This window comes from Condylostylus longicornis, unplaced genomic scaffold (genome assembly GCF_029603195.1).
Source record: "Condylostylus longicornis isolate FDR11 unplaced genomic scaffold, ASM2960319v2 ptg000152l, whole genome shotgun sequence".
NCBI classification, from domain to species: Eukaryota; Metazoa; Arthropoda; class Insecta; order Diptera; family Dolichopodidae; genus Condylostylus; species Condylostylus longicornis.
The window spans coordinates 377685-402061 of record NW_026578120.1 but is presented as its reverse complement, the minus strand read 5'-3'; the positions used below and the strand labels follow the sequence as shown (position 1 = coordinate 402061).

The window sequence follows — 24377 nt, the reverse complement described above, 5'->3', positions numbered from 1 at the left end:
GACATTTTTATAATATTCTGTAACACTTTCATTTAACTAGACAATACACAATGCGGTCGGTTATGTGCTGACCACATCAGATTTTTTTTTGACATGCTCTTTCCATTTTAATTGAGCATCTAGTGTCATACCAAGGTATTTGACTTCGATGGCGTACGGAATTGTTGCCCCATTAAGCAAGACACCAATTGGATCGCCTCCTCTGTTGGTGTAGTTTGTACTCTCATATCTTGAAGTTGAGACCGTTGTGCCAAACCCTGTCGAACGCCTGGACCACGTCCAAGAAGACGGTTGAGCAATATTCTTTGTTTTGATGCCCATTTTCAATGACGTCTGTTAGCCAGTGTATTTGGTCGATAGTAGTATGCCTATGAGACCTCGATTTTCTAATGTTGGTTCTAGGAACTTACATAGCGTCGATTCTGTTCGCCGAAGTTAAGTTTTCTTTTCAGGTTTGTCTTGGCAGTGGTAAAAAGATACATTCGGGATAATCTACAAAGTTGTTCGCCTTTTCTGCATCACTTACTGTCCGAGATTTACCGTGGTATTTTTTTGTCTACTTGTAGTGTTGTAGGCTTTTGTTTTTTTTCTTACTGGTTCAATTTTAACTCATAAATTTAGAATAGATTTGATGTTATATATTTTTTCAGTGCTTTGATTCTTATCAGATGGTAGCATAGATAAGTTTTGTGGACGACGATATTTCCTGTATCATTTTCTGACCTTTCTTTTTTCATTATATTTGTGGCATCTGGAGATCGTTGATAACGTCAGCTTTTTGGAATGACCAATGTAATACTCTGGTCATAACTTTTATCTTTGTATCGTTTCTGTCTTCATAAGGAAACCATTGAATCTTGTCTTCTTCTAGCTTTTTGACTAAGCTGCGATAACTAGATGGGGTTTCGGTGTTGGCTTTAAACACGTTGCGTCCTAATGGGTTTAACGGTTTGGAATAGTCGACTATAATTACAATGTTTACTATATGTTTCGTCCACTTTCGCTTGTTGATTAGTGATGATATAATTTTTGGTGTTTACTACTTATTTGGGTATGTGTGGCTGATTATATGCTGCTCTATGCTAGGTTGTGTTAACTTCTTTCGATGATTTCCTGTCGAAATTTTTCATTTTCCCCTTCTAGAGTTCTAGACTTTTCTGAATAGCCGGGATCCAAGTTGGATGTTGAAGAACTACTTGTGTTTATCCGCTTCTAATACTTCATTTCGATCTGGTGCAGTCAGAAAGCAATTTTTAAAAGGATTATTTTTTGTTTTTTGTATTTTTTTTTTTGATTAAATTTCGAGGATAATCTAAAAATAAAAATATGCTCAAAAGTGAGGTTTGAATAAAACGCTAAAAAATAATCTTTGCTCACAATTGTTCACTTTAAGTATCCGTTTCACTTTAAGTATCCACAAGACTGGCTTCAACTTTAAATGCTACTACGAATGATGGAATGTTTGAAAATTTTACTATGCACTCATAAGTATTCCAGTTTAAATCACAATCTGATGTCACTTCATTTCTTAAATTTTCAATATAAAACTTGGCCAATATAACATTCCATTATTTTCCCACTTGCTTGGAATTATAGCGAAATAAGTCCTACCGTTCTCTTAATTAATACTATTTTAAATGTTCTGGAAATTATACCAACATTTTGTAATATAATTTTTTATTCCTTCTTTTTTTTTTGTTTTTTTTTTTCTACTAGGTAAAAAAATCTCGAAAGACGAAGAAGGAGCGTGACCCTAAAAAATCACCTAAATTCTGCACGGATAAAACTGGTCCTACAGACTAACTATTACCTCCGGCTAACTTGGTTTTTCCGTGCAGGAATTAAATTCCTTCCATAAGGAAATTGGTATTTCGTGTTAAATCGAATGGCCTTGTTCGTTTAAGTCTTTCTGTCATAACGCCATTGTCTAACAGCCGAGCTGCTTCCATATTTACATGCTGTTCTAGACGAGCCCTATGCTTTGTAACACAACTCCTAATTTCATCCCTAACCAAAGGAATTCCTAAGTCCCTGTGATATCACTGTTACGTATATACCATGGCGCATTTACCATGCCCCGTATAACTTTATTCTGGAAGGTTTGAATTTTGTTAATGTGAGTCTTCTTGGCACAACCCCACAGTTGAATGCCATATCGCCATATTGGTTTAATGATTTGGTTATAAATTAATATCTTATTATAAATTGCCAAATTGGACTTACGACCTAGGAGCCAATAATTTTCTCTATATTTATTTTCTATGTGTTTCTTCTTTATATGCTCGTTCCACCTTAGCTTGACATCTAAAGTCATTCCTACGTATTTTGCTGAGTTGTGGATCGCTAGGTTCGTTCCATTTACGTTAATTTGTGAATGTTTCAGCGCCTCGTCTGGTAGCTCTCTCAGCACTTCCGCAGTAATGAGATCAAAACCTGGCGATTTTTTCAAATTTAGGGATCTTATCTCTTCCGCAATTTCTAATTGAGTAAGTGGAGCTACGCTGTCTGCTTCATTTGCGATAGATTCTACCAAACTTATATCTGAGGTTATTTCGTTTGGCGTGAATATACTTTCCAAGTGATCAGCAAACAATTCGGCCTTCTCTATATTGCTCCTCGCCCAACTGCCATTTGCTTTCATCAGCAAATGGCAGTTGGGCAAGGAGCAATCGAACGTTGCTACCTACGTCTAGCCCTTCTCTTTTCACCTACTAAATCAGTTATTTCTCCAGGATAGCTATTTACTGTCGGTTTGTACTTTGACATTTTTGTATTGTTCCATGCAGCTTTTTGTATGTTTTTAATAAATCCTTCTAACCCCACATCTAATTGTTCTCTTGATTGTGTATTAATATTTACGTAAATATTGTTTATTATTTCGTATCTTAAGCTCACCCAATCCGTAGTGCTATTTGTTAAACTGGTCCTAAATAATGTTTTAGTTATTTTTTCACTTAGTTTTAATATGACAGCAGAGTGATCCGAATTAAAATCATAGTTATCTTCAAGACTTAGAAAGTTTTCTGACATTTTTTTGGTTATAAAAAAGTCAATAACATTAGGAATCTTGTTAGTGTCAGTAGGCCAATAAGTAGGAGTGCCAGTTAAGTGATAGTAACAAATTAGTTCTTGAATAGGATTTCTTAGCTCTCTTCCTCTAGTTGAGGTAATTCTAGAACCCCAACCTATATGTTTTGCGTTATAGTCACCTCCCATTACATATCTGCGTTCATGCTTGTACAGGAAATCTTTAAAAGTATTTTTCTTAATGCTGCAATTTGGTTGACACTATACAGCACCAACACTATTTAGTCGATTTAATTTTTATCGAAATAAGCTGAATTTCAGCCGTTTCTACCTTAAATTCTTCATTATGCTCTATACTTTCTTTTATTAGTATTGCACTACCTCCTCTTGACTGATTGCTGGGATGTACCGCTTTATAGCAATCATAGCCCTTTATTTTAAGGCTCGTATAATATGTCAAATGAGCATCCAGCAAACAAATATCTATATTTCTCGTTTTGAGAAAGACCTCCAATTCTTGTTTCTTATTAAGAACACCATTAGCATTCCAAGTTACTGTACGTACATCTTTTTTTAATTTCTTTGGTGTCCCCGTATACACCTCAGTGTATGCATTTTCTATTTTTAATAATCTTTTAGAGATCTCGTCAATTCTAATCAACATACTATGCATCATTTGCATAATGTCTGCGACAGATCTTTTTATTTGTGGGGTTTTGTTCTCAGGTTCCTTCATTTTCCTGTTTTGTGGGATTTTGTTTTGAAGCGCTTGTGAATAAGATACTCCCTTTAGCACCTTGCTAGGTGCCGTTATTCTGTCTATCTTTGGAGTTCCTTGTTCATTAAATTTAACTTGGTTTTGCTTGGTTTTATTCTTTTTCAATCTTCTTTTTTGCAATTCTTTTGCAACCAAACAACCTCGATAGCTAGTAGGATTTTTAGCCTTCATTTTAGGGTTGGTTTCATTATTTTTTTTATTTCATTTTGTTTCATTATTTCCTCTCTGAATTTATTTCAGAAGACTTTTCCATTTTTCGTTTCTTTGCATTATTCTGTTTTAGGATCCAGTCAGTTTCTCTTCCTCGGCGATTTCATACACAATAACCTTCGCATCTTTGTTTTTCTTTTCTGTTGATGCAGATTTTATTTGATTTTTTAAATCTACATTCTCTGCCTGTAATTTGCAGATCTCGTTTTGTAGCATCGCACAAAGACTCTCTAACTCGATTATTCTCGAGTCCTGAGTATCTAATTTACTCTCCTGTATAAGATGCCCTTTCATATTACCCTCTTGGGTTTTCATTTTTTTGTCTTTCGCAAACTTATTAGACTTTTTGTCAGAGTTATCATCCTTAACTCTATCCTTTTTCTCTGCAATCACCAATGGGGGTGATCGCATGACCCCCGATCTCCTTCTAAATGGGTCCATCAACGCCGAAGAGTGTGGATTTTCCAGCATTACTGGATTACCACCTGGGGTATTCAATCCTTGTGTTATGTTCATTGCATTTGTTTGTTTTATTTCGAAGTTTTCTTCTCCTAGCCTTTAAGAATTATTCCCTCGTGCAAGGCAGCACATATAATTTCTGCCGTCACTCAGGGATCAGTCGCAGACCAGAGAGCCGCTCATTGTGAGTCCGTCGCGTCTGGATTTCCATTTGGATTTTAGTGGACTCTTACTACAAGCATACCTTATTGTGGACATTTCGTGGCCCAATCCGCCGGGCGATTTTTATCACATTCCAAACATTTTTATTACTAAATCCAAAAACAAAATACATTAAACTTATTGCACAGCACTGATACAACATAAAAAAGTAAACATCAATTTTTAAGTGTCAATCAAAAGTTTAATATGATTGTATTCTCTCACTTACTACAAGTGTGAGGGTGGCGAGGCTGGTAAAAGTGGTACTAAAAAAATTTAGTGATATATCAGAGTTTGTGACTAAAAGTCACGTTCCAGGGAGTTTCTTTATAGCCTTTTTCACATTATGGTAGCAAAAATCGGTTTTGGTTACTATAAAGTTTCCAAAGGTTGAAGTAGACATTTTATTTTTTATATTTACGAAATTCAATGTATAAAAGGGTTACCATCTTATTTTGGTATAAATTATAATAGAAATATGAAATGTTTCATAAATAACATAACAATGCTTTAATAGACAAGTTGTTTATAGAATAAGGCAATTATATGTTACTGAAGATATGGATATAGCTGATTTTGAATTGTTAAACAATTATCAATTGCGTTTAAATTAAACAACAAAAAAAATTTTTCAATGTAAAATTCAAATTTCTTAAAAAATAACATATAATTAAATTTTTAATTACGTGTGCAACTCAAAAAAAGTATCAATTCCATAAGAATATTAAAAAAAAAAAAAAACAGAAAATGTGTAATATTTCAAAAAAATAGTGAAGTGTCGAAAAAATAGAGATAAAAATTAAAATTAAAAACTAAAAAAGCAAAAAAGCAATTTGATTAAATTCAGCAAATCATAACTACTATCTTCTATGACTTCCAGCCTGTCAAATCAATTACATGAAGCAGAATTATTATTCTAATTCACAAGCAGCAGAAACAAAAATTTCATTAAAATCATGAACTATATCTTTATCTTCAGTAACAACGAAAACCCCTCTAGATAATACACTAGTAAATAGTCCTATCTCTACTAAAAGACTTGTTTAAAATAATACTTACAAAAGACCATTCTTTTTACCGACCGTATTGTGTAAACAGTAGGTAGGTTTTTTGATGGCAACAAATTTTGCATATCGAGTTTTCGGTGGGGATGCACGTCTTCATAGTAGGGAAGTGTAAGTAGACTATTTTTAGCAACCTGTCGGTCTGTCGGTCTATCGGTCTGTGTGTGCACGCGTGTATCTCAAGTTCTACTGAACCGATTTTGATGAAATTTTATATGTAAGTTTATTTCTGCCATGGCACGAATTGATCAACTTTTGGGATATATTAGGCCTCGGGAACTGCACTTTTTAGATTTAGAGATATTATTATAGATTTATTATTTTACATTTTTGAACATTTTGAAGAAAGTATTCAACCGATTTACTTAAAATTTCATATATAAGCTTTTCTCGACCGTCCGCAAAAATTCCTAACTTTTAGAAGAAATCAGGCATCAGCAACTGGACGTTTACTACGGGCCAAATATACATTTTTGCGTATATAAAGGGATATAATTGACCGATTTAATTGAAATTTAATACTTGAATTCCTCGTACTAAAACAATGAACATATAAATTTTTTGGAAAGATCAGGGCTCGAAAACTGATTTGCGGGCCGATTTTACATTTTTCACCGTGTCTACGGAACGAATTGATGAAATTTCTTGAAATTCAATATTTGAGTTCTGGTTAACTGGCGAGCATTTCTGGGAATTCGGGTAGCACAAAGCGAAACTCTACTAAGAGCCAAATTTACATTTTTTCTAGGTATGTTAACTATAAGCTTACTAATGTCCTAAAAATTGGAAAGAAGTATTTAACAGACATTTTTATAATATTCTGTAACATTTTCACTTAACTAGACAATACACATTGCGGTCGGTTATGTGCTGATCACATCAGATTTTTTTAAATTACCTCTACATTTCAATAATTCATTCTAAAAATAACGCGAACGATATAGCACGATTTTTTTCTTCACACATTTGCACTTAATATATCGAAATTTAAATCTAACATTATTGGGATTGCTATAGCAAGGTGGCTTAACTTATTTTTTTATGGATTTTTCTGAGAAGCAAATATTTCATTCAAGGTTGTAACTTTCTACTGACGCTACATCTCCTCTCAGAATAACTAGATTCAGCTATATGAACTTTTAAATTATCAAGAAAACTATTGAATGATAAATTAACTCTATATACTGGGTATATTTCGCTCTAAAATCAAGATCTAACGTGCTAACTAATTCTAGCAATTTCACTATCATGAGAACCACCAAACACTTGAGCAAACTCAAAAAGAATACTGGTCATATTATGGTTAGTAATTTCAAAATCAAAACTAGCAGTTTAACATAAATCAAGATGCCTGGTTGGTTCAAGACATCAAAAATGGGTAAAATTTTAGTTGGGAACTAGTTTTCAAAAAAGATTGTGGGGTTGAATCGCTGTATCATTTCCGATATACAGCGATTCAACCCCACAATCTTGTGTAAAAATTTTAGAAATTAAGTTTTTTTATTTCAGAATTACAAAAATTATTAGTATGTGATCTTTACAGCAAATAAAATTAGTAAAATTTGGAAATAGTGATAATATTTTGATTTTTTACATATTATTAGGGCCCTTAAAATTTTGACATCAAAACGGTTTTTCTGCTATATCTCCTGCATCATAAAAGATTTTTTAACGTTTGAGGACTTAAATTAGAGCTTAATAAAGTGGCCAAAATTCTGTAGCAAAAAAACTTAAAATTTTACACAAAATTGTGAGGATGAAGAAAATTGAAAAAATACTAAATCAAAAAAATTGATGTTTTTTCAAAAGTTCAAATCCTTGGTATTCCGAAAATCTTGGTATGTTGCTTTCAAGCCCTTCACTAGTCCTTTCTGTTAATTTGAAGCCTCTACCCCTTTTTACAAGGGTAGTTACAAGCTAAAAATCTTGGGCAAGTCAAATTATCGCGAAAATTCGTTAAAATCCTTGTATCTCCGGAACCGCTGAGTTTTGACAACTAGTTCCAAACAAAAATTTACCAAGTTTTATTAATACTGTACTCTTTACTGATTTACTCTGTATAACAGAAATTTTTTTGTAAAGTTGCAATTAAAATCAAAAATGCAATCACAGTTATTTGTAACAAAGTATATTGTCTACATTTTTAATGGTAATCGCAACAATATCAACAGTATTTTGTTTTTATTACCACAAATTTAACTTACCGTGATTTCAATAATGCTTTATCAAAAGTTTAAGTACGGTATTAATACGATTGTAGTACCGTCTCAGAGCTTTTAATACCTTTACATTGTAAAAAAAACTGCTCAAGTTTTTGATACAATTTGGAACACAGTTTATACAATATTAATACATATTTTGACGTTTGTTCAAAAATTTCAATTTAAAGTTCTGTGGAAATGTTAATTTTCAACAAACGTTACCACATAAGGAAAAAAACTTAATAATTAACACTTTATTGCTGAAAATAAATGCTAGCTTATTTAATTGGTTATTTTTGACGACATTTATATGACATATATAAGAAAAGCGTCCTCGATTTTTTCGATATCCAATTTACTTTTATTTTACGTATCCACTATGTATAGATCACATTTTGGAAAAGTGTACAATTTCAAGAGCTTTTAACAACTTTTTAGAATGTGATAATACTCAATATCTTCTTAAAAACCTTCTTAAAAAAAAATTCCAATATTTTAACGTAATGAAAATAAACTGATATTTTTATTCAATTTTTTTGTCAAAGCTTTTATTTTTAAAACGAGAAAAAATTGAGTTGACCTTGTCCTGTACGAATACCTGTACGAATTTGTTATTCATGTGCGGATAAATGTATCACAACTAACTATGGGACAGACTGTGACTTTAAGTTGCCGTATTACCATATTAATTTATGCAAAATTTCAATACTGAGTTTTTCGAAAAACTATATGTGCCAAACTACTATTAAAGTTGTATGGCAGCTACTAGAAAGAGCCAAGCAATTTTAATGAATTTTATCAAACACATTGGCCCTACTAGTATATTCAATTGTGTGAAATTTCAATACCATAACTTTTATAGTTTCTGAGATATAGCCAAATAACTTTTGAAGTTGTATGGCAGGTACCAGAAGGAGCCAAGTAATTTCAACGACTTTTTTGAAATACATTGGCCCTACTAAGATATTCGTTTGTGTGAAATTTCAATACCACAGCTTTTATAGTTTCTGAGATATAGCTAAAAAAGTTTTGAAGTTGTATGGCAGCTACCCGAACCAGTACCCCGATCATGTCTAATTTAAATAGGGTTCTGCCACTTACCACAATAAATCATTTGTGAAAATTTAGTGAACTTAGCTCAATTTGTTTTTGAGTTATCGCTGGGACGGACGGACGGACGGACAGACAAAGCTAAATCAACTCAGAATTTGACGCTGATCAAAAACATACACTTGAGTCTATATCTCAGACCGTTATTTTTTAGCGTTACAAACCGTAAGGCAAATTTAGTATATCCTTCGAACATACGTTCGTACGGGTATAAACACCATTATTTATTAGCTGAATTTTTTAAGCTAACATGAGTTACAAATTTCACGAAATCGTGGATATGTGAGGTAAATTGTGAAAAAGGCTACATTGGCGCGAAAGTAGTAGTAATTAAAACAACAGATATCTAAAAAATAAGTTCCTACTATTTCGAAAGTCAATTTTATTATTGGAGGGTAAGTCCAATTGAACGTAAAGTCAAATAAGTTTTGACTTTTGTAGCTAGATACTAGTTACAAATTAGCTATGGTTTATTAAAGTGTCGCAACAACAAATTAAAATCCATTTCGCTTATAATTTTTAATACATACATCATTATAAGAAAACTAAGTATTGGTTTGTGTTCATGCTCATCGTAATGTCACAGACTTTGTGTGTAAATCCATGCTGATAATAAATCAAAACAAATTTGTGTGTTTATCAATACATAATATAAATTGGTATAAATACTTCCAATTCTAATTAGACTGCATGCAATTAGTGGTCGAAGAAATTTAGATTAAATTTATGTTTTATTGAAAATTTAAAAAAATAATTTAAAATTTTCAATATACATATATTTTATGAATGAAAGTGATTCTTTTCATTTTATAAACTTATTTAAACAATTTTTTGGGATTTTAATTGTACATTCAATTCTTAATTAAAATGTAATGCCATTGTAACAATTTCAACATATGTAAGTGTATTTTCTATTGAATTTTAAATAAAAACAAACATAATTGGAAATTTACTTAAATAATGTACAATTTTTTTGAACAATTTAAATTTTTCAGGTTGATGTACACAAAATATATTCTGTTATTTATTTACCGAATTATATTTTGTATCTAAACTATTAAAAAGTTCTATTTTGTACAAAACTTTGATACTACCGATTAAAAGATTTTTTTATACTGAGCGAACGACAACCTTTTACCCAAAAAAAATTTATTTGGGATTTTTTTGTTAAAAATATTTATTTCTAGATTGCGCTGGTTTTTTGGAAATTTTATGGTCATATTTATCAGTAAAATATTTATTTATTTATTTATTTATTTATGTTTAGCTCAAAAATTTTACATAACTTAAAATTAAAGAATGAATATACAGATACATATTTTTTTAGACAGAACAAATTTTTGACTTAAAAATTAAATTTAGAAATTATACAAAATAAAACTTATTAGTAATAATATTCCATTAAATATGAATATAGACAATGAGAAGGTAAAACAAGAATTTGTTAAAATAAAGCAAAGGGTTATACTATAAGTAAATAATTAACTATAAGTAAATAGAAGCTTTTTCATCGTGTCTTTCTTCAGTGAAAAGTCAAGTCTGTGTTTGCGTTTGTAGCATAAACGCAGCATTCTGCTGACAGGTTCAAGCTGCCCATAATTGGTCCTATGAAAAGGAACCATGAAAAGATCCGGGGAACGAGACCTAAGGTTGGAATTAATCACAATTTTATTAAAAATGTCGGGGGCGATTACATCAGTTTTCATAAGCTGAAAAATGAATAACAAATCCGCGACTTCATGTCTTTTACCCAGTGTGGGTTGGTCAATTAATTTGAGTCTGTGCTCTTAAGGTGGAAGAGTGATGGGGTCTTCCCAAGAAAGAAGGTGCAGTGCGAACCTCAAAAAATTTTTTTGAATAGACTCAATCCTATTAATATGTATATTGTAATAGGGTGACCATACTTGTGAAGCATATTAAGAATGAGGATGGACCAGGCATGTGTAGAGTGATTTTAAGACATAAGGATATTAAACTTCTTTGCCAAGCGTTTAATAAAACCTAACATCGAGCTTGATCTGCATATGATATGACTATAGTGGTTTATAAATGATAACTTGCTATCGCAACAAACACCCAGATCCATTACTGAATCATCTCGACTAAGAGCTTGGCCATTCAAAGTATAGTTTGTAAAAAATGGCCGTTTTTGCCTAGAGTAGCACATTTGTGCACATTTACTTACATTGATTTTTAGGTTGTTACTTGAACACCAGACGTAGAAGCGGTTAAGATCATTCTGAAGGCATAACGCATCATTTGTAGAGTTTATTTTTTTTTAAATTTTCATGTCATCAGCATATATTAATACCTCACTGTGCGTTAGCATGGAAACAACATCATTAATTGAAATAATGAACAGCAATGGACCTAAGTGACTACCTTGTGGTACACCAGAATTAGACGAAAGAGCCGAGGATATTGCTGAACGAAAGAGGACTCTGTAAGTCCTGCCAGAGAGATATGACTTTATCCATGCTAAGGAGTTGTCAGGGAATCCTAAGAGTTTCAATTTTAAAATAATAATTTCATGTCGTAGTATGTCAAAGGCTTTGCTAAAATCTGTGTAAATTAGGTCCGTCTGATACCCATTTTCCATATTATTTGAGAAAACTGTCGTGGCTTTCACTAGATTAGTCACCGTGGATTTCTTTTTCAAGAAGCCATGCTGACGCGCACTAATGAATGGCATACAATGGAAATAAATATTGTCATATACCATCAACTCAAAAACCTTAGGAATTGCCGACAGTTTAACTATAGGACGATAGTTTGACACGTCATTTTTATTGTTTTTCTTATGGATTGGCTTAATGAAAGCTTCCTTTCACACGGAAGGGAAAATACCCGAAGAATAAGACTTATTAAAGATTACGGTTAAGATGGGCGCCAGAGAAGAGCAGCACCTGCTTAAAATAATCTCAGGAACTCCATCTGGTCCAGGAAAAGGACTAGAACCCAAATTAGAAAGATATTTTTCAACCGCAGAAGAGTTCGTCATAAAATTTGTAAAGGTAGTTTTAGGATAGTTATTAATGTGCCGAAAGGTTGGATAAGTATCACTTTTCCTCTTATGGTTTATGAACTTCCAAAAGACTTTGGGATTACGTATTAAGTTATCTGAAGTTTTATAGTTATAGTAGTCGTAACGTTCTTTTGCTGCTAATTTAAATTGATCATACGACAATCGGAAATTATCATAGTCCCTGTCGCCTTTATTTTGTCATTCTTTCTGTTGCGAAGTACACTCAGCTCTTGTGAAAACCATGAAGGGCCAGAGCAAGTATCTTTAGTTTTCAACACTAGAATAAATAAATCAAATGCAGCAAAAATGATTTCGTAAAACTTACTCGTCATAGACTCAATATCAGTAAAGTTCTATACTGAAGAGAAATCGTAAAGTTTAATACTGAAGAGAAGTCGTTAACCAACGGATCCGGGACAGTTATAGGTAAACAGTTGTACCAATTGGAAGTAAAGACTAGATCCAGTTGCCTCGATTGATGGTTTGTTATTGACGATATTTGTTGCAAATTATTTAGATGAAAGGTATCTATAAAGGACAACTCCAACTCACTAGAACGGTCAATTGATATCAAAAATGGTTCCTCATCATGAGTCATCCACCTAATTTTGGGGAGATTAAAATCTCCGAAAACAAAAACCTCATCCGTAGGGTTAAAATAGTTGCATAAATAATCAATTGCCAAAGAAAATTTCGCATATAACTCATTACTTGAGTAAGGCGGTATATAGCAATTGACAACGGAAAGCATTTTGGATTTCAGCTCAATTTTAATCATCGGAGTCTTGAATGTCAATAGTACTAGCTGATAACGAGTTTTTAACGGTAATTAATACCCCAACTCCCTTTGGTGTGTGTACTTGCAAGAGAAGTGCATGTCGGTCCTTTCTAAAAACAGAAAAAGAAGAGTCGAATAATTCAAGATTATTGATAATGGGGGGCAACCAAGTTTCTTTTAGAACATAAATATCACAGTCAAGAAGAGAAGAGTTAAACAGAACGGTGTTAGTTTTAGTCCTTAGTCCACGGACATTTTGATAGTACATAGAAAGTTGTTTCACAGTCCTTGTCATACTATTTCCAAGGCAGTTAATTGGACCAAGTTATTGTTGTTACGAAAGCTACTTGAAGCATCTAGACGATTGGGCTGAGGTCATCGGAAGAACAAACTTGTTGTTTGCTTCCCTCATCCTCTGCAAATAATCAATTCATTTACTTTTCATATGGCTCCTAAATGTTTGTAAAACTTTATCGACACTGGCGGCAGATATGAAATTTTTTAAATAAGCTATATAAAATAGCATAGCCAGAGGGAAGGCCCTCACTTTCAATAAAAACTTTAACACCTAATCTAGTTTTACCATCGTGGTGGACATTCTCCGCCGCATCGTGAAGATGTGCCAAGTACAATTTAACATTCTCATATACAGCCCGATCTCTGAAGCGAGATAGTACATAAGTACTGTGGCCATCTTCAACAGACCTTTTGGTCATACGAACGATCGGAGGAGTCAGCGGATCTACAAAGTTAGCAGGCGGATGTGTTTGCAATAAGCGAGCGTTGGGTAGGTTGTGAGGGTTGGGTATAGATATAGAAAATTGGGTGTTAGCTGTTAATGTTTTACCCTGAACAAAATTTGAGTATTTGTTTCCAATGTCAATATTATTGTTCTTGTTATTATTTATATTGCAGTATAAAAAAAATTAAGAAATATTCGAGAGCGAAATTAATTTCTAAAAATCTATAATATTTATTTTAAAAAGTATAACATTAGGTAGGCATAATTTTTTTGACATTTTATATTTTTAATTATAGGTTACATCACAAGCGAAAAGAGTAATTTTCAAAAAAAAAAGAATTTAAATTTTTGTAAAAAATATCTTTCACTTTTATTCCTATTATAAGTATTGTTTTTTACAAAAAATTACGTGCGTGTGTAGGGTGAAAAAACTACATAAAAACAAAACAGGCACGTTTTATTTATGACTATGGGCACTAACGAAATAAACTATTTATTAATATCTAAATGCTGCTAAAAATTCAGACTTCAACATGAAACTGATTTCAGATAACGGTTACTTTTGACGGCCATTTCGTGTTTTTAAAATTGAACTATGCTATTCCAAGAAGAAGAAACTAGCCACCACCGCTCGGCGTTCGTTTGTGACTTCGTTACAATAAATTGTCAAAAAATCGCTTTAGGAGCAATAACTTTTCATGGGGATATACATATGTAAAAATTTTGCTAAAGTATTATTTGTGTGGAATATGTATATATATATATATGTATCCATATATATATATACATATATATGTATCCACACATGTGTGTATATATTTAGCCTAACTTATAATTAAATGATTTAAGCCTTTAACATCTATATTATGTGTAACGTAAACCACAATCGAAAAATGAATAAAAATGTACAAAGAGAAGAAAAAAATTTTAAAAAAGTGACGCTTTGATAATTATGCTTCGTATAAAAATATGCTGTAGAAATTATCTATAAAATTAATCGAAACGCAAAAAAATAATTATGATATTCAAATGAAAACTTTTCATTATTAACTTTTCATTGTTATTGTTAACAAATTTTAAAAATTTAAATATTGAGTGTATTTAAAGGAATTAAAAAAAAAAAATGTTTAATTGCTTTAGTTGGAGGCGCAGCAAGATTTTGTACTGCTATCAAGTCGTTCGAAGATTTGGATCCCATAGTTTTGTTCAGCGGAGATGCATTCTTTCCAAGTATGTTAAGTACTTTTACATATGGTGAGCAAATGGTTCCTGTGTTGAATGGTGTCGGAACAAGTTGTGCTGTTTTTGGAAATCATGATTTTGGTTTGTAGATAACTAATTTCTTTTGTATAGTCTTTCAAAAGTCGCGTGTAGATGTTGTTGTGAGCTATATTTTTAATAAAAATAGAGAAAAATTAAAAAATCTAAATTATTGCATGTGTTGTTTTAAAACGACATTTAGGCGTGAAAAACCGTATATTTAAAACGCTCTTTATTTTTCTGTACAGCATTGTTATTCAATAATTTTCTGGCTTATGTTTTTTTACAGATCATGGTTTAGAAGTGCTTGATGGACTAGTAAAAAAAACTAACTTTCCTTGGCTAATGTCAAATGTTGTAGATTTAGAAACTGGAAGACCCCTTGGTGGCGGAAAGATAACTCATTTTTTATATCATAGTCAAACAACAATCGGCTTGATGGGTCTTGTCGAACAAGAGTGGCTAGAAACATTGCCAACAATTGACCCAGCTGAAGTAACATTTATTGACTATGTTGAAGCTGGTAATAAATTAGCTGAAGAACTGAGGAATGAAGGATGTGAAATTGTTATCGCCCTTACACATATGAGAACGCAAAATGATATTAATTTAGCTAAAAATTGTCCAAATATTGATATTATACTTGGCGGTCATGATCACATTTTTGAGTGTCACGACATTAATGGCACTAAGATAATCAAATCTGGAACCGATTTCAGACAATTCTCTAAAATAACAGTTAATAAATTTCGTGATGAAAATGGTAAAGTAAAAGTGCAAGTCGATCCAATTAACGTTACTTCAGACTATGAGGAAGATGCAACGCTTAAAGAGACATTATCAAAATATTCAGGTAAGAAGCAAGTTTCAAAAATAAATTTTGCTATTACATATTTATATGTATAGCATTTCTGTTTATTTATACTTAACTCACTTTTTCATTCTTGTTGATGTCACTTTGTATGCTTGCGATTTAAAACATTCAGTTTTGTTTACTTTATTCAAACTGGAGAGAAATTTATTTAGTATCTTTAATAAAATTTTGACAGCACATCTACCTATTAACCCAAATTTTTGGCACCTTATGGTGAACCTAACGAGGGAAACCTTATGGTATATTCCACATACGAATTTACAAAAAAATTTAATTCAGTATGCAAAAAATTTAATGTATATGTAAAAATTTAGTCCAGCTTGTAGTTCAAGAGAAATTTCATGCGATAATACAATAATAATTAATGAATTTATAATGAATTTAATAACTCTATAAGATACACGATAAAAAGTTATTGATCAAGAATGTTTTTAGCAATTTTCCAAAAAATTGTTGATAAAAAGTGCTTATTAGTTTCACTCTGTTCGTCCATCCGTCCTTGAACATGTTTACAAAATTTCTACCCTCTTTACGATAAAAAGCTGAAATTTTATATTTACTAGAAACTTATTTCCGTAAAAAAAAAAATTTACCCATCTTCCTCTCTCTTCAAGTTATCTTTAACCCTAAAAATGCCATTTTTTAACCATTTAATGCCATAAGTATTTTTCAAATTTTGCAAACGCAGAAAAGCATTGGCTTGCTTCTCCTATTGGCAGTTAAAATTTAGAGTTATCCAAAATCCGTTTTTTCCAAATTTTTGATGTCGCCTTTCTTCTAGACAACAGGTTGTGCGACATTTCGCTAGAAGAAAATTTTCTAAAAATATTTTCGTATTTTCAGATTTTTTACTTTTGGAAATTTTAAGTAAAATTCCAGATAATGCCTTTGTCTGAAATGCGCATTAAATATGATTTCAAAACTCCAGACCAAGAATTTTCTCATTATACATTTGTTACAATCATTTCAAATTTCGGAATGACATGACTTTTAAATTCGAAAAACTCGAAATTTTTACTTTTTGGTTTTAAAAAACGTTAATTTTTAAGATGACATCACGTTGCAATTTCCTGTAGCTTTATCACAGCTGGCAGTCTTGTTAACAGAGCCTTAATCTGGTATATGAGCCATCTTTCTATATGTTCTGATTTAGGAGTTATTGAGAAAAATAAAGTAGTGTAAATGTTATACCAAATGTTTTCCTTCAATGGTTAAAAAAGTGAATAACAACCACTTAAAATGGTGTCCTTTATCTGTTATGCAAAGCTTTATGTTAGTAAACCAGTTTCGCTTACATTTGCAAAAGTTAGTATTTCGGAGAATATCATGTGGTATGCTTCATTGACACAGTCCTGTAGGTCAGTTTTGATTTAAACAATCTGTCGATAAGCAGAGATTTATAGTAGTAGTAGTACCACCCGTACACCCGCGCGAAGCCCATGCACTAGGCCAACAGAAAAGGCCCATCGGCAACCCTCAAAACCAAGACCCACGTCCTATCAACCCCCCAGTCGCTATATGGCATCACAAAGTCAGACCTATTGTCCATAGGCGGCATTCCATATTGTCCCAGAATCTTACTGCGTGTGTATTCCCTGTTTATCAGTATACCTATTGTTTGTAGCCTCAAGGTGCTCCTCACAGCCACCGTTTTCACCAGCTCACTCACCGGATCCAAGTCGAGAATAACCTCCGAAACCCAAAGTACGCCATACGTTGCACCCTGTCCAACTTCCTCCTCTGCCTATTCCGAAGCACCGCTAGACACCACACCAATGTCCCATACGTCAGAATAGACCTGATCACACACTCATGCAACCAGCAGACCAGTCGAGGGCTCACTCCCCAAGGACTACCAGCCGCTCCCTTGCAGGCAAACAACGCATTCGTGGCCCTTCTTACCCTATCCTCTATGTTTTCCGTCTACAGCCGCTTACTATCTATAATCACGCAAAGGTATAACGCGCAGCCTGCTAAGCCCAGTTTGACCCCCGCCATCCTGGGCAGGACAAACCCGGGCACATTCCTTTTTTAGCACTTTTCCAAAATTTTTTTCGTCCGTCCGTGGACACTTTTTTTGTTTACAGAACTTCTACACCCTTGAAGATAGAACGCTGAAATTTAATACGTACATAGATCTGTACTAGAAACTTATTTCCGTAGAACAAAATTTTTACCTATCTTCCCCCCTTTAGAAGTTATACCCCCCCAAAACCCAAAAAATGGGCTTTTTAACTATTTGTTGCAATGAAAACATAAGCATTTTTGAAATTTTGCAAACGCAGAAAGGCAGCGGCTTGCTTCCCCTAGCGCGGCATACTATAGTTAAACTTTAGAAAAACAAAATGACCGTTGAAATTTACCGTTATCTAAAGTCCTTTTTTTCCAAATTTTTGATGTCGTTTTTCTTCTAGACCCCAGCCTGTAGAAGCTTGAAATTTTAGAAACTTTTAGACATTAACCAATAGTTCATTTCGTTAGAGGAAAATTTTTTTCCATCTTCACCCCCTCTCAAATTATCGCCTCTTGAAATTTGTAAAATTTGAATTTTTGACACCTCATATTTCCGAAACCGCAAGCTTTTTCAAATTTCTATAAACACAAAAGCTAACGGTAAATACCATGACATTAAAAAATATAATTATTTTTCTTAACTCATACAATTAAAATCGAGCATTATGTCAACCCCACTTTATATTAATTTTTGCATTATTTCAAAGATTGCATAAATCGTTCATCCTAAATATATACAATCCTAGAAATAGTTTTGTATATGAATGAAAATAATTTTAATAGTGCGATAGGTATACATAGCCTGTTTTTAAAAGCAGAATTTTCACTTGTTGAAGGGAAAAGTGCTACAATACAAACCATTGGTTTGACCCAACTTTATATCAAGACCCCCCGCCATTATCGCACTCAGTACTTCCGGATACTTACCCGAGACCACGATTGCCACATCATCCGCATAGGCAGTAACTCTGCAACCACTATCCCCCATTAGCCTAAAATAACCTTCCATAACCAGGACCCATAGATGTGGCGACAGGACCTCCCTGGGGGTGTGTCTCACCGATAAAATCCTAACTTTATTTGAGCCCCACTCAGCCACTACCACCCTCGTAATAAGCATTTGCCCTATCCACCTGATTATACCTTCCTCTACCCCCATATCCTCAAGAGCCCTTACGATAGCCTCAACCTTCACATTATTGAAAGCACCCTCAACATCCAAGAAAGCAGCCAAAGTATACTCCTTGCACTGCAGAGACACTTCCACCAGTGAGACCACCGCGTGTAGCGCCGTCTCTATAGATCACCAATCGATGATAGCTCCATATGCCCTCCGCAGCATAATAGGCTGTACCCCATCCGTTCCCGGAGACTTGTAGGGTCTTTGGCTCTAACTCTTCCAGATTGCTCGGATATTGATCCCGGAAATTGAATCTCCATTAGCTTCTAGTTCAACTCCTAAAGCATTTCTATACTAGAGCCAGCCCATGAACCATCCTTTTAACAAAATCAGGTACCAAGGGCTACCCCGGTAGTAGCTTCCTCAATCTTACAACCTCTTTGGTATTTTCCAATGACACGCAATAGTTCCTCCAAAACCTTCGTTTGGCCTTCTTTATTGTGTACTTAAATTATGTAGTCTGCTTACCTTCCTCCTGGATTTACCAATCTCGCTACACCACCATGGTGGTAGACGCACTCAGACATTCTGTCAATCGACTTACCCCTTCTTATCAGTTCTTCTACCGGCCCGGCCATGGCAGATTCCAGGGTAACCGATTTGTCTTTCATCCCAATCCCGAAAGACAAATTGGCATCCCAATTGGTGCTCTCAAATGGTGCCCTCACCTCCACAAATCTATCCTAAAACGAATCCAGCAATGGTCCGAGAGAGAAGACTCCTCCGATACCATCCAGTTACTGACCATTAAGGTCCTAAAATTAGGAGCCAAAGTAAAGTCTAGCAGCTCGCTCCCGTTCTTAATGACGAAAGTAGGGTCACAGCCCCCATTACATACACAAAGGTTAGTACCACTAAGAAAATCTACTAAGAACTCATCTCGCTGATTAACATTAAAAATCTGACCTATTTATATAAAAATCATACTTAAAATTAATTATTTCCCATAGAAATAGGGAATCTTATGCATTTATAAAATTCATAATTTTCCCATGTTAACTTACGTGTCATATAGGTTTCAAACTTAATTAAAGTAAAATTAATAAACAAAACATACATATGTAATTTCACTCCTACTAAAATATTTTGAGAAAATTATGTACGGGAAAATATTTACATTAACTAACTATAATGTTTGCAAATATTACAAGGAAATTTAGAATTCAGAATAATTGTTGTTACAAAACATTCTTCCTTTCAAAGGTAAGCGAGAAGTCTTGAGCCGTCATAGATGAACGATTACGAGCTCGAGGTTGAGGTTACAGAATTTGTTGTCGAGCTCTCTATTTTGTGATAATGAACAATAATACAAGTGCTACTATGATTATATAGATGATGGAGCTTTTATATAGTGCACCACATTGTGAGCATCAACTAGTTGTTCGTTTGTGTTTAAATGATGTAGTTGTTCTTCAAACTTACTGACATTTGCTGAATACCTAGTATTTATTTTGTCTAATTAATGTAAGTTCGTAGAACTTACGAACTTGGTGATATTCAAAGCAGGAAGATATGACAATCGCATCGTGCGAAGAAATTGTCTTTGTTGGTTGTTTCAATTGGCAGTTGTGAAGTTGTAAGATTCCTGCTTGCTCTAACGTTAAACTGATTGTATTGTTATTACAAATTAATTTGAACGTTCTTCTTTTATCCAAAACGTAAGTCCAGTTATTGGTGGTTTTCATAGGAATTTATATTTGTTCCCGATTAATTTTTGAAATCACACAACTTTCAGGTAACTCTTTCTGGTGATTGAGTACTTGAACTTCACATTGAGCAACTTCAGATTTTTTGTTGTATATAGGATGCAACTTCCGGCAATAAAATTTGTTGACGTTAAAGAATAGGCAGTTTTTAAACTCAGTTTCTTTAATTGGATAATATCAGTCACGAGCTACAAAATCATAACTACAAAATCATTTTCATAAAGTGTTGCTATCGGGATTATGTGGAAAGTTTGATACAATTCTGCTTGTTGCAACGGGATTTTGCATTCTAATATGAAACGAGATGATGTTATTCGCCCCCGTATTGTCATTAATTTGTATGTCCCGAAAAAAAAATACACAGAAGCTGCTGTGTATTTTTTTTCGGGAATGTAGTTTCTAGGTCGAATATGACCTCTTATGATGGACAATTGTTTCCTTAAAACTTTTGGAGAAATTATAATGTGATGGTTAAGTCCTTGTTGTGTTGATGTCATAGCATCTAAAATTGAGTTTTGTTCTTGTTCTAGTTCGTCAATCATTAAGATAATTGAAATAGTGGCAGCGACAAGAGAGTGTTCAGATTCTGTAGCATTCCGAATACTAACACTTAATTATTTAAATCTTTCATCAGATGGTTTCACTAAATTGAGTGTGGTCTCTAATATAGAAGTATAATTTGTTAATAACTGCCGCGTAGTATGACTACTTAATTTTGCATCATTAATTTTGTTTTCTAGTTCTTTAGCTGTATCTTGATCTTGGATACCAAACAGAATATTTTATAGCTTTCCAACAAAGTTGAATGGTGACCGACGTACTCGTTCTGATAGCGATCCATCACCAGCTTTATATTGAAGAAGTTCGTTGCTTTGCTCTTACGATGAAACCCGCTTAGAAATGAGTTAGTTTAGTAGCTGGCATTGACTAGGTTTAAACAAAGATAAGCAATTTGTTAAAAGATCTCTTAAATCTTGATAATAACTGGTTAAGTCATAATAGACGACGATCTGCCACTCTGCATCAATGAAATGTTCTTCTCCTTCAAAATACGCTCCTGGATTAATTTTAAAGGAAGTGACAGAGTATAGGGATGAAACCTTAGGTAGAACTATCGATGTGACAAACAATTATTTTCATCGGTGAATTTGCCTTCTGTCTGTAGATTTTTTGACGTTCAATTAGTTCTTCTATTGGTGGCCTTATAGAAATCGAAGTTGAGTTAATAGTAAACTTGCTTCGTTTATTTACTTGTGATAACATATGTAAGGCCGGGCGTTTTCTAGATTTTTTGTTATTGTTAGCTTCGCTGTTCAAGACATATGTTACAGCGACATTACTTGATAATGTAAGTTGTGGTGTAGAGATGCGATTTGTGCTTTCTGGGTTTGTATTATGTGGCAGAGTAAGGCTGGGTTCTGATAGCGACCTTGGCTTGACTTTAGTTGTATCATGACTTGATCCTACTTTAGGTGGTTCATTATTTGGAGTTTTCACCGGAAGAAGTATAAGCGATGTAATCTGCTGAGATAGTCAGCAGGGCTCCACTCCCGACTGCGTCCTTCCCAATGATCCTCCACTGGTCCGTCCGCAGCCCAGAGTTCCGACCTCCCTCGTAGCCTAGGACTTTCTCAGCCGATGTTTCGGCTGTATGGGGAAAGAAACCTCTAAAAACCTTAGCCCTTGGTATGTCCTCCTCCTCTACCGCCTTCGGTTTTGCTTCTTCCCAGGGAGCTATGCTACGGATCTCTGCTTTGAGCCAGTCTCTAGTACCTTGGTACTGGCAGACTAGCGGAAGCCACCTTATCCGGAACGAACTTTCCAGAAACTGTGGTTTCATGCTTCGATCTCTTTGTTTAAAGATGCGCTCCATTATTTCTTCTTGAATGAGGAGCATCTGATTGTTTTCCAGCAGGACGTCTGGGAAGCTCTCGTCAAGGACCCCAATCCTGACGCTTCCCGCAACTTTCTCATAACTCGACTGTCTCTGCTTGGCCCTTATTGTGACTCTGGTAACCACAGTGGCCGAAGCTCAGACTTTTTGCATAGAAATCGTATCCTATACGCATTACCCTATGTCAGGCATGGGGAACCTGCGGCCTTAAGGCCGCGTGCGGCCTTTTAACTGTTTTTTAGTGGCCTTTGTCCTTAAAAAAATTTATTTCTTATATTTCTTAAAAATTAAAATTTTGCTGCCAAATTTTCGAAAACAAATCAAACATTTAGAAAAATAAACCGTGGACATAAACTTTCAAATTTGAAAACTAAAAATTGGAAAATTCAAAGCCATGAAATTTCTAACAACGTTTGAATTCAAAATTTACATACATATTTGTTTGAAAACAAACCCATATTAATATTTGAATCCTATGTCCGGGCTTCTTTCAGAATAATTGTATGCCACGCTAGTAAACTTTTTCAATAATTTTAAAAAAATGCTTTCACACATTTGTTTGAGTTCAAAATTTATTTATTGTTTGAAAACAAACACATATTGATATTTGAATATTGATAAAACGATAAGAAGAATCCAATTGAAATATGGAAGAATGCCGTTGATTACCCAAAACTTCGTGAACATGCTCGTCGTATCCTCTCCTGTTTCGGCACAACTTATTGCTGTGAATCAACATTTTCACATATGACGCAAATTAAATACTGCTTGAGATCCCAATTAACTAACGCTCATTTGGAAGACCAACTAAGATTGAAGACAACGAGGCTGGAACCAAATATAAAATTGTTATCGAGCAACAAACAATCACAGAAAAGTCATTGAAATAATGAACCATATTATTTTATTAATAATGTACATACTTACTTATCTATTTTTATTTATGAAATAAACTGTTTTATGTTATTTTTTATATTCTGACATAATTTTGTTTTCATCAACCTACACAAAGCAAAAATTTATAACCTTTGGACTTTTTTTAAACTTTGCGGCCTGATTGACTTTGCATTGACTAAAATTTGGCCTTATATAGAGAAAAGGTTCCCCACCCCTGCCCTATGTAATATTAATAATAACTTATTATACATTTACGCGTTTTATTCGCATGTATTATAAAATCCAAATACATATGTATACTGATTTTAATAGCGAACTTTTTCATGCATAAACTGTAATTGGTCGCTTAAAGTGCTTATTGTCAGTGTAATGCATTTAATATTGTTCTAAAACATTAAATCTCTTAAAAATTTCTTAATAACATTTTAATCTTTAGATATAATTTATTTAGTTTCAAGGAAATTTTCAATTTCTAATTGCATTGTACCGTCGTAAATTTAAATCCAAAAATAATCAATGCAACAGCATTTCCATAACCCAAAATAGTATGACATAAATATATCAAATATCATAACCCAAAATATATGATCATAATCATATTACATTATTGACCTAAAAATAGCTAACAAACAGAAAGAAAGTTAATGTAAAGTAAATATAATAAGAATTTTATGTAAGTACTGACCTAGATATAAATTTAAGATGTAACAAAGAGGAATAGTAAAAATATATCAAAAAATAGTATTAAATAAAAGAAGATCAGTACAGTTGTACGAGTCGATTTAAGTAAGTAACACTGGTTGTTTTATTTAAAAATTAACGGGGATGTTACATATAGTAAACCGTATACATTAAATGGCATTCTTTTGTAGTGTCCAACATTCGCTTTGAGCTGGTACCGTGCTTGTGAGTCGGTCTTGTAGGTTTTCCTTGAGTTTTTTTACCTTGTTATAGTATT

The 24377-nt window shown here is 33.4% G+C and overlaps 1 protein-coding gene across 3 annotated transcripts in view; it reads left to right on the top strand.

Moving 5' to 3' along the window:
* Positions 1-24377, top strand: part of LOC129615844 (snake venom 5'-nucleotidase) — a 159646-nt gene that overhangs the window by 111220 nt on the left and 24049 nt on the right. For 2 of the 3 annotated variants that reach the window (XM_055531228.1, XM_055531225.1), the window contains exons 3-4: positions 14736-14918; positions 15145-15708. In XM_055531228.1, coding sequence (XP_055387203.1) covers positions 14736-14918; positions 15145-15708 — 747 coding nt within the window. The remainder of the gene's footprint in view (positions 1-14735; positions 14919-15144; positions 15709-24377) is intronic. The other variant, XM_055531226.1, reaches the window with a different exon arrangement.